At 32.4% G+C, this 12,437-nt stretch overlaps 1 protein-coding gene across 1 annotated transcript; it reads right to left on the reverse strand.

The window, feature by feature from the left end:
- Positions 1-6,145: 6,145 nt before the first annotated feature.
- On the reverse strand, positions 6,146-11,318 carry LOC105635727 (uncharacterized). Its single transcript, XM_012218814.4, has 8 exons — positions 11,087-11,318; positions 10,364-10,401; positions 9,673-9,729; positions 9,400-9,483; positions 9,270-9,304; positions 7,958-8,043; positions 6,406-6,471; positions 6,146-6,326 (listed from the first exon to the last, which is right to left on the reverse strand). The coding sequence occupies exons 1-8, from the start codon at positions 11,151-11,153 to the stop codon at positions 6,292-6,294; spliced, it is 468 nt and encodes a 155-aa protein (XP_012074204.1). The 5' UTR covers positions 11,154-11,318; the 3' UTR covers positions 6,146-6,291.
- Between the last annotated feature and the right edge of the window lie 1,119 nt (positions 11,319-12,437).

Genomic DNA, 12,437 nt, shown 5'->3' on the forward strand with positions numbered 1-12,437 from the left:
GTTGGGTTTTAGGAATTTACATTGCTTCAATCTAGCAATGGTAGCTAAATAGTGTTAGCAATTGCGATTGGTTACTGATGAAAACTCTTTGTTGGCACAGTTTTTAAAGCAAAGTACCATCCTTAAAAGTCCTTTCTTGATGCAAAATTTGGTTCTAGACTAAGCTACACATGGCGCAACGTTATGGAAGTAAGGTGGATCATTCAAAAGGATTCTGGGTGGTTAATAGGTAAAGAAAGAGACGTTCATATATGGAAGGATAGCCGGGTTCCGAATCAACCTGAATATTGTATGTTATCCGCTCTTAATATATATGATGCGAATGCAACAGTTGATGTCTTAATTGATGTGGATTCGGTGAAATGGGATACTACTCTTATAAATTTAATTTTTTTCTCCAAGCGAAGCACGACAGATCAATAGCATTTCTTTATGCTCTAAGAGGGATGTGGATGTGTTAACGTGGCCTGTGTTGAAGTTGGGTTTTTACTCTATATGTTCTGCTTATCACTTGGCTGTTAATGAACTTTTTATGTCTGAATTGATAGGTACATCTGCAGGTGGTGACAATCCTATTTAGGTGTTGCTGTGGAAATAAAAGGTCCCACCAAAAGTGTGACATTCATGTCCAGAGCTTGTCGTAGCCAGCTACTAAATTTGAGCTTGAGTGTAGGAAGATGGATATTGATCCAATCTGTGATCTTTGTGGGGAAATGTTGGAATCCTAGGCTCATGCACTTGTAGAATGTAGGGAAGACGAGTTTGGATGTTGAGTCCCTTGAGACTCAGACCGGAGGATCAGATTGGCACTTTCAATGACTGGTTTCAATCAGTTGCTCTGTCTTTCAAGTCGGAGCATGATACAGAATCGCTACCACTCAACCATAGATCTCAAGGAAGCATGGAGAACACCTAAGTTTCTCACATTAATGGAAGCACATGTTGAGATGGAATCTGAAATTCTAGCATATGGCATGCCCTGGCCATACTAGAGCCTAACTTTGGCATAATAAGTTAGCCCATTTTTATTAGTTTTGAGTTGTAATGTTGTTAATGGGTTGGGCCATCAATAAATTGGGCCACCCTTTTATTTTTTATCCTTAGTTGGTTTGGATTAATTATTCCATATCCTTAGTTGGTTTGGATTAATTATTCATTATCCTTAGCTGGTTTGGATTAATTATTCCTTATCCTTAGTTGGTTTGGATTAATTATTCCTTATCTTAGATTTGTTTAGATTTAGTCAATCTTTAGTAGATTTGGATTAGATATCCAAATCCTTAAGTTGTTATGATTTGTTAGTCATATCCTTAGTTGGTTTAGATTTGCTAAATCCTACTCCTTAGCTAACTCTAAATCCTTTAAGGATCTGGACCTCTTAGATTAGTATAAATAGCTTGTTATTTTGTAATTATTCACATAATTATTCAATCAATTAATACAAGAGAGAGATCTTCTTCTTCATGCTTAGGCGTGTTCTTGCTTTAGAGGGTGTGAGATTGCATTCTTCTAATTGCATCAAGAATCAAGGTAAACTTATCAATTCTTTGTGGCGTTTATCTTATTCTTTTACTCTATTATTGGTGTTCTTGCTTCTTTAAGCTTTGGGTGCCATAGAGGGGAGCTTATTTAGATCTTAGATCTTAGATCTCTTCCAAAACTTGTCATAGAGTTCATGGAATTTATTTCCATTGGGTTCCGCGTTAGAGCAAGTAGAGCTTTTTTGCATGGTTTAATGGGCCATCTGGAAAGGTCGGAATGTATTATTCCATCAACACAGGGTCTTGTCAGATATACAGGTGTTGGCAATGGTGATGGGGTTGTGGATTGATTATGGTCAACAAATACGTAGTGGTGGTAGTGCATCAGCTATACGATCTACAGTTAAATGGAAGTCGCCTTCTGATGGGCAAGTCAAATTGAATTGCGATGCAGTAGTAGGAATTGACGCAACTGTGGTTATGGCTTTATAATTCGAAATAGCAACGTGCAGTTATAGCGACAGGTGCGTTAAGAGTCAACAGTCTCCTACCACTAGTTGAAGCTGGAACAAAAGCTACTTATTTTGGAATAGAGAAAGCTTTGGAGCTTGGTTTTACTTCGCTGGCATTTGAAACAAATTGCAGTACAATGGCCAATCATTTACAGCAGTGGGAGGTACCTTGTAACAATTTTGGAACTGGGATACTGAGATGTTTATTGCTCACTAGTCAATGTACTCTCTTTTCTTCTTCTCATGTGGTTAAAGAAGCCAATAGGTAGCTAGGGATGACCATTTTTCGGTTTTCGAAATTGAAATCGTCGGTTCGAAACCAGTGGAAACCAGAACTGGTGGCCTACAGTCCAGTTCTGGTTCCACCATTTTTGGAACCGTGAATTGGCGATTCCAAAAACTGGCCGAAACTAACCGAAGCCAACGGTCTTTTTAGCCAGTTAAAACCGATGTTCCAACCGACGGTTCCAAGTAAAATTTGAATTTTCTATCAAACGGCTAGAACTGACGGTTCCATCCGATTTCAGCAATTTTTTTTTGTAAATAATTTTATGAAATCTCCAAATTAACCTTCCTAATAACAATAAACGACTATATAACGATTAGTTTTAAGGGTATTTGTGAACAATTGATTTTTTGGATTTATTATAAATACTTATTTCCATTTACAATCTCTTCACACAAAATTATATTTACTCTGTCTACTCTACAATCTCTCTAATTTTTATTTATAAATTGTTGTCCAAAATATTGTAAAATAATTTCTCTAAAGTCTAATCTCCAATTATTTGTTTAAATTATTATTAATTAATTTCTCCAAATTCCAATCTCTAATTATTCTCTCTAATTTTTTTTATTCAATTTTTCAAGTTATATATTATTTTTCTATAATGGCAAGTAGAGAAAACTCAAGTTCTGGTAAGGATAAGGGAAAGATTGAAAAAACACAAAATTCATCTATGCCTAGGAACTACATCTTCAATTTCACTCCCAACTAATTTGATCTTGAGGGATATCCAAATAAAATTATATATTGAATTTGTTGAATATTCTAGAATTATAGGATTATATATTGAATTTATTGAATATTCTAATTCATCTACTTCTTCTAATTGTTCTCAATTTAATAATCAATCATTCCCAACTGAAAAGTTAAGTATTGGTGTTGCTAAAGGTATATTATTATAAAGACAAAAACAGACATAGGAAATCAGGTTCTTTTCCCGAACTTAATAATTATCTTACTACTGTTTTGAAGTTTGGTGATACTTTTGGAGATAATAATTTTCCAATTCTAGATTGGTGGAGTCGTTACGCTAATAAATTTCCAACCCTTGCACTAATTGCAAAACAAGTTTTAGCAGCTCTGGTCTCGACTGTTGCAGTTGAACAAGCTTTTAATCAACGAGGAAACATACTTGATGAAACACAATCTATGATAACAATTTGATTCACTAGAAGCGCAACCATGCATAGATGATTGGAGCAAGGCTGAATTAAGAGCACAAGAGAATATCAAAGAAAATGAAGATTTATTTGATCTTTACTATGGGTCTTCAACGAGAACATCAACTAGTGAAAATAGCGACTAAGTAAAGTAAAAAGAGTCAAATTGGTTCAACGTAAGTAGAAACTACGTGGGTTTTGATTTCTCTAAAGTCCAAGAGGATATGTAAGCAACTTAATTTTTGAAAAATTAAGTTCAAGCCATTAAAAAAAAAAAGTTCCAGCTTTTTTTTAAAAAAAAAAAAAAAAGATTAAATTTGAAGACTTTTTTTTTAAAAAAAAATTAAGTTTAAGCCTTTTTTTAAAAAAAAAAAAGTTCAAGCAATTTTTAATTTTTTTCTTACAATTTTTTTAGAAATTATTTCACAAATTTTTAAATTTTCAAGAAAAAATATTTTGTAATTTTTCATTTTATAATCATGCGATTCGCTGGAAAATCGACCGGAACTGTCGGTTTTAGAACCATTAATAAACCAGAACCGTTCGGTTCTAAATTATAATTGGAACTGTCGATTTTCGATTGAGTTCCGAAACTGTGACCATCCTTATAGGTAGCTCACTCCCTAGCTAAAGTAGCTATTTATGTGTGGATTGAGGAGATTTTTCCTTCTATTCTTCCTTGTGTTTTGAACAATAGTTTGGTTTCATCTTTATAAAATTTGCTATATTTTCCTTTAAAAAAAATAAAAAGCTATCTATGTCAATGTGATCCAGTTGATTTTCTTTCTCATTTATGTAGGGAGTTGGATATTTCAGATTCAAAATCTCTTGACCCCAAAGCCACCTATGTCAATGTGATCGAGTCGGTTATCTCACTTATGTAGGGAGATAAACATTTTAGATAAAGCATCTTAACTCTAAAGCCACTTATGCCAATGTTATCTAGTTAATTTTCTCACTTTAGATTCGAAACCTTTCGATCAAAAAAGTTTTCACCAATTTAATTAGCAGGAAAGATCATCTACATTATATAGCTCACAATATTCCTCAACCCCTTGTCCCTCATAACGAATTAAAAATGTCAGCTATCAATTTATCAACAACCATTATTAGCGATAAATTATTACAAACAAGTAAATTCATTGGCCTTTGTTTATTGTGTATGTCCTTAAATATAATTTTCTTTGGCCTTTGTTTATTTTGAAAAAGTGACACGTGGAAATTCACTAGCACGCACTTGGGATTTGGGAAAATTAATCGATCAAATGACACGTGCAAATAATACATACACATTTACCTAACAATCAAACATTAGAAGATGCAAATAATTACAATTTTTTTAAAAAAAAAAAATTCAGAATTCACATGTGCATGATATGTTCCTTTTTTCTCCTTGCAAAATGCAAAATTGAGCTGATAAAATCTGCAAAAAGCCAAGGCTTTTGTAGCAAGTTAGTTAATGCCTTGATTAAAAGCATCTAGTCGCCCACAACAAGCCTAATTGTTAAGGTATCTTCCTTTTCCAGCTTGTAATTTTCTTCAGATGGCAGGTTAAGCCTTGATTCTTTAACTATCTTACGCCCAAAACAACAAGGTGCTGGCTTTTTTCAATCTCATAAGCCACCTGCACCAACATCCTAATCCTAATTGTCAAGGGACCGCTATCGTCTCTTAAAATACTAGTCCATTGGAGTGTACAACGTCCATGTTTATAAGTTCAAAACTGGTGCTAAACTATGGTCAATGGTTCTGTTTTTAAACTATAATCAAAACCATACATTTAAGATTCTGTTTTGATTTTTATTTTTTTAAAAACTAAAACTGGCGGCTCCGGTTTGAGCTTCCTTTCTCCATTTTTTTTTTTCTGGTTAGAAAGGTTTAAGAATTAATGAACTAAACCATTACCAACTTCCTCCAATGATTTTCCATTATTATTTTGATTAATAAAAGTGGACAGATAACAGATCTTAATGCACTGAACCCTGTACTCCCAGAAACAATTGTTTGGAAATCAAACCAAACCAGTCGATAAGATGATTAAACCTGAACCGGTTAATAGGCTACGTAACAAAAACCAGTTTAGTGATCAATTTAGTCCAATCTATTATGATTTTTTTTTTTTTATCTTTAAAACAATTAATGTTGTTTCTTTTAATTTGTTGGTTATCTTTACTTATTTGTAATGTTTACAACTTATTTGCTATTTTTATTATTTTTTGGTTGATTTCTGGCCGAGTCAGACCGGTTGAATCGACAGAACCAGGACAAAAGTACCAGGGCCAGGGAGAAGTTGCATATAATTGGGTCAAACTTTGTTTTTTTTTTCTTGAAAGGTGAATTGTGACCAAATTGAATTTTATTAAATTTTTTACACCTATAAAATCCAACCAAACATAATCCAGCCGAGTATTTTTGGTTCGGTATTTGGTTATAACCAAATCAAATGAATAATTTATACTACAAATGTTACTGTCAATTTTTTCATAATACATTAATAATAATAATTATTATTATTATAAAACGATAATACTGTTGAAAGATAATAATAATTGTTAGTATATTACTAATAAAGATCGTCTTTCACCTCTCACATTTCAGTAGACAAGACCAAGAGACTCATCCAGATCAATTTCCTTGATAAAAATACATTAATAGTTGGTTTGTCGATATGAGATGCTTATAGAACAAAACTGAACTGCAGTAATTTCAAGAATTCCTGAATAATTCTGTTTGTTCTTTTGGTCGGTGGGCGAGACGGATGGTTGGATATGCTTTAGTTTACAAGAGTAAGGTTAAATATCTTAGACAGAAAAACAAACCAAGAACGATGCAACGAGCTTCTTGTAACTTGCTTACTTGCGAGCTTCTGCTTTCTTCTGTTCTTTGGCTGACAGAAAAAATGGAACTAGCATTAGAAAAACATATATAGCATTAGCATTATTCCTATTCAATGGGAAGAATCATACCAGCCTTCTCTTCATCTCGTTTCTTTGCAGCCTCTGCCCTTTGTTGCCTTATCAAGGCCAAGCGCTCTGCAAGTGCAACGTTATATCAGATTAATGATATCATGAAAAGGAGAAGCCTCTAGGGAAAAAAAAAAAAAAAAGGCACAAAAGATTAAGCAGAGGAAAGCCAAGCAGAGTCAGTTTGATACAAAGAAATCAGAAAATGAAAATTAACTTAACATGAATCTGAATATAAAAATGGCGATGCAATAGAGGTAATGAGTTCACAAATTATGATGCAAATTTAATGTTTTAGCTCCATATCTAGTGAAATCAACACTCCCAGCAGAATAGTAACATGGGAACAATCATAGTTTCTTTGAGACAAAAACCAATTAAAACAAACAGCTGTACAAGCCATTTAACTGCAAAAAGAAAGTTCATTTTACTAATGTTTATCTGTTTTCTAAAAAGAAATTATAAGTAAAACCAGCACTAAATCTTGGCAGAGCTTCTTGATTAATGAAAGGTCACACTCAAATCTGATAGATTGCTTCACCATCATGAGCCCATCCTTGTGCACTGATATAGGAACCAAGACAATATTTCTCCTCACAATTCCAGGGTAAGGGTTGCCAAGAGCACAATGCTCAAATTCAGTCCACTCAGCCAAGAATTTCTTGAACTATCGGAAAGTATCTTAACTATTTTAGTGGCTAAAGCAATATGCATAGTGCAATGACTTTACAAACACCGGGGTGATTTTATTCAATGCATCACCTTTCGCAATTCATTAAGCACTTGGCCTTCTAAACTCTCTCTCCAATGTGATCTCCGCTATAGCTTCGTTTTCTAAATGAGAATTATTTGGAGTGCAGCACAAAAACTCCAAACAAAAGATACCATTAAAGCTATATGCTTCAAATCTTTTAATCTTTAGAAAATTGACCTCAACCATACTGGCCACTTTCAAATGCATTGCATACAACAAAATGAATTCTCAGTGACGTTTTCATGCATATAATATCAACTTGCTTTAAATTTTATACAATGGGAAATCAACTATTAATAGACAGGAACTCCAGTCTTATAAATTCAATACTAATTCCACTCATTATGCACAACCATTACCTGAAGGGAAGCCAAAATTCTAACAATAATCTCATTCTCTGACAATCTATCAATACTACTGAGGGTTCTTAGTCACTGAAAGATGAAATGGATTATATACTTTTGTAATTCTCAAAGCATATGACATTAATGTAATTTGAAATTCAGATTTTTCTTCCCTTTCCTTTTTCCTTTCAAAAAAAAAAAAAAAAAAAAAAGAACATAGCAAATGGCATGAATTACATCCATCTAGCGTCATCAATTAGTAATTAGTAAATCAATATATGAGCAGCAAAAGTAATGGGGAATTTGAAATTATATCACCATTTTATAGGACTGTAACAAGTCAAATTTACATTTCAATGTTATCAGTCAAAACCATTAATTTTGAAAGTCTCCGTCATAAAAATGTTGGAAAAAAAGATTAGTAGGTAGTAATATATTATCAGTGTCCAATTCTTACCCAAATCTTTCCTTGCTTGTTCAGTTTTTCCCTGTTCCTGCAGCCTCATATATCGTTCATGTGCCTTTTGTTTTTCTATCTCTTCTCTGCAAACAAAATATTAAAAGATAAGGCAACAACAGAATCACCTAATCAGCACTTGAAAACTCGATTGAAAGACGAAGAAAAAACAGCAGTAATAAACCTTAACAAATCAGCTTCAGAACCATGCTATTTTATTTTTAATAAAAAACACACAAGTAAAGAAATTTATGTCATTAATACACTAAGGTTCGTTATCACACCCACAATCCAGAAGCAGAAAACAATTCAAGCCTTGAAAACATCCAATACAGCCAAAGAACTAAACATTCAGGCTACATTTAGTAAATCATAATGGAATGTATATTTAGGTTTATGGTTTAAGTCTCAGAACAAACAAAAAGAAGACAAGATTGGATATAATTTTCTGTTAACCACTACTTAAGGATAAAAGCATATCTCAACAAATTGAAAATGTATTTTGAAACAAAAGAACTTTTTGGTCTCAGACCTAATTTGGCTGTTCATCTAATCTATATTAGTTCACCCATGTTTCTATGAGAAGCAATTCCAATTGAGTCATCAATGTAGATTTTTAGCTACAAATTGATTCATAAATTTTCTTGTTTAGTTTTCTCTATTCATAGACGACTGAACTAGTGAAGAACTTGGTCCCTTCCACAATTTGACATCTGAATTATACCAACTATGCATTTTGAAGTTGTTAAAGAGTTGCCAATAGCATGACTTTGCATAAGGGCTCCTCGGTCCTTTCTTCACCTTCTACTGCACTATGTAGTATGTAATGCAGACGAAAACATCACAAAACAAAAAGAAAGAGCGATGATGTTTGTTGCTCCCTCCCCAGATGCCACCCTCCCCCCCCACCAACAAAGAGAGAGAGAGAGAGAGAGAGAGAGAGAGAGAAAACTGAGAGTAGATTAAGAATATCAGAATATGGAGCTTTTGAGTTGCTAAATTGTAATAACAAATATGCATGACATGGCCTCACAATTTAAAAAGGACAACATCAACAACTAATAACCCTTTGCATCTTCCACATATTATGGGGCCTAATGCATGAAATGTATAGTTATATGTATCACCACAAAAACCAAATTGCTACTGTTAAAAATATATTCAGTAAAAAAAAAAAAAATTGCAAAAACAATGAAAAATAAGGTAATGAAGTAATTACATACAATGCCAACTTCCACAAACAACCTGTTATTAGTTGCATAACAAAAGCACCTTTTGGAAACTATTATCTGAAGCAAGAACGAAAGCTAACCTTTCACGCCTTGAGAGTTCAGTTGTTTTTCCCATCTAGAAAATGAAATTTGAATCGGTAAACTCAAATATATAGTTATAAATCAACAATACTGACAAGGTGTGCAGCAGAGAACATATGACAAGCTTACGTCAACATCTTTAGCCTTCAAACTCTTTGGTTTTACTAAATTAGGGTTCTCAATCTCAATTAGTCCCTCAGCACCTTTCCGCTTCTGCCAAACATTCAAAATAATAACAAGAGAAGAAAAATGCTTTTGAGAAAAATGAAAGAAAAAATTGCATAATTCTGATAAACCAAAGAGTACATTGAGCTCAAATTATTACTACCAAGAGAAGAAAAATGCTTTTCAAAAAAGGAAAGAGAAATTGCTTAATTTTGATGAGCAAAAGTGTAGAATGACCTCAGATTCTTCTTCCACTTCCTCTTCAGACTCTTCTTCCACTTCCTCTCTAGCTTCCTGATGTATTGGAAAAGATTGCTTTTAATATACTGGAGTGTATTACATGCAAACACATTGGAATTGGTGCTTAGTGCATAATTCTTGTGTGCCAGTGCAAGTGTTTGCGAACTTGCAAACAATGCAGTTGGTACTCAATGTTTCATGCTTATGTACTAACGCAGGTGTCTTGGCATCAGAATATCAATTTGCATTGGTTTGTGGATCCCAAATCAAAGAGTAGGCAGGAGACAGGAAATGAAGCAAATTACTAATTGAATAAGACTATTAGAAAAGGAATATGACGGGGACTTTAATGTTGCTGGATCAAGTTATCAAAGATAGCCAAATCTCAGGAGAATGACTCTGTCATCTTATCAACTATTTACAGACATGCAGCTTCATTTGCCAAATGGAAAATAAATTTTCAAGCATGCCAGAGAAACACTTAAAACTTCTTCAAGATAGAACACAGTTAAATTTTTCAGAGAAACTGGTGAAGAAACATAAAGGAAACTAACATAAGAAAACAAGTTTTACACCCAATCTTTAAAGTTGAAAGCATAGCATACGTAGTATGCAACACAGAATCCATAACATAGCCAAGGCATCAACTAATGGATATCAAGTATAATAGCCGATCAGAGAGGTCTACCTGTTTAAAAGTCCGTGGACGAGATGAGATACCTGCAACTGAGATTACACAAAACACAAAAGCAAAAGAAGAAAAAGTCAGTTAAAAATAACATGAAAACATTACATCGAGCAAAGCAACCCTATTTGATCATAGTTTAGCTTATTCAAAACGCAAATTTCTCAATCACCCATTAAAGAACTAAGATTCTTCTATCAATCACAAATCAACCACCATAATTTTCACATTCTTTGAGAAACCCATGTACCAAACATCTGGTGGCATGGATTTTTAACTACAAAATTGAGGAAAATTTCCATTTTAACCCACGTTCAAAATTATCAAAAGAACTGAATGAATCTTGTAGTTCTAGCCTTCTAGGCTAAATTTAAAGAAAAGTAAATATTATCACTAAAAGCAAGAAAATTCTTCTATCAAATGATCAATAACTATAAATTCTCAAAGTCTTAACAAGTTCAGGATTTAAGTAAATATTAGTAAAAAAATGGAAAGGTGGCTAAAAATCCACATTAAAATATTTCTCCAACAATAAGAATAAAAAAAACAAACTTTTCTTTGGAAAAAAAAAATTAAACGGAAATAACATATCATAGATCTAAGATTATCCCAATAACACAAAACCTTTGCATGTGCTTGTGTTTATGTCTATATGCATATACAAATATACACATATTAAACGGTATATAAAAAATAAAAAAATAAAAAAAAGGAAGGAGGGAGTACCGAGTTCTTCAGGGGTGGAGAAGTGGCGGTGACCGGTGGGCTTGCCCTTGAACTTTCCTCTTCCCATCCCTTCTTCAGATATGGAGATGCAAGAAACAAGAGAACTGTGCCTTTTGAGCAGGTTCTTTCTCTATCTCACACACACACAATGACACAAACGCATGAGTGGTCTTATAGGAATATGGCTCCATTTGGAAGCACCGATACTACTTTTTATGTACTTTATGTGTTTTCTGTTAACCTTGCGCTGATAATGATAAAAGGAAGGGTTAGTCGTATTTATGGTCTCTCTACTTTTAAATTTTTCTAGTTTAATGTCTAAATTGAAAAAATTTGTAATTGACTATCTTGCCGAAATATTAAAATAAATCATTTTATCTGATAAATGAAATTAAATATAAATATTTATTCGATTCATCTTTTTCTTATTGAATTATGTATCTTCTCTCCTAAAAAAAATCAGAAAAATAACTTTTAATTTTCTTTAATTCTAAAGCAATATAAAAAAAAAGAGATAAAAAATAAAAAAGATAACAATTTAAAAAATAAATAAATTTAGTAAAATAGATTATTTTGTTTTCTAGATGAGAAATTTTGGCTGAAGATTTAATTTACCAAATTAAATTATTAATTCAAACATTTAAGTTGAAATAACAAAATAGGAAAAACTAAAAAATTTCAAACACAGCAAATATAATCAATCCTAAAAAGAATACTTGTAAATTGGATTTAGAATTTTTATTTAAAATTTTCTATTGTAGTGTCACATTATTTTTTTTCCCTCGACCAAGTGTTTTAATAAATGAAGTTTTATGAAAAAAAAAAAATGACTTGATGGAAGATACAATTGGACAACTCGGTCGGTCATAACTAATTTGGTTTAACCTTTAATTTCACCCTGATCTTTTTTGAGTAGTTGCAATTTCACTTTAAATCGATTTTTGTATTATGGACATCCTGAACTTATCAACTAGTTACAATTACATCATAATTTAAATTAATATCCAACTCATTATTTTTGCATCTTAAAACTGGTTCAATTTTAAAATCAAATACTCGGACTTAATTTTTTCATTTATATAGATTTAATTTTATTATTTATTGTTTAAATACTTGGGCATAGAGTTCATTTTTTTTATATTATTTTGATCAAATTTTCAATCTTAGTTTACTTTTAGAGTGCAATTGCAATAAATTAACAAGTTCAGTGTGGTGCAATTCACTTTTAGAGTGTAATTGTACTCTAAAATCAAATTATAGTGTAACTGCAATTAGATTGATAAGTTCAGGGTATCCAGAGTATAAAAGTCGATTTACAGTGAAATTACAACTATTCTGAAAAATTTAAGAT

Source organism: Jatropha curcas, chromosome 7 (assembly GCF_041381405.1).
Source record: "Jatropha curcas cultivar XTBG-Jc1 chromosome 7, XTBG_Jcur_1.0, whole genome shotgun sequence".
NCBI classification, from domain to species: domain Eukaryota; kingdom Viridiplantae; phylum Streptophyta; class Magnoliopsida; order Malpighiales; family Euphorbiaceae; genus Jatropha; species Jatropha curcas.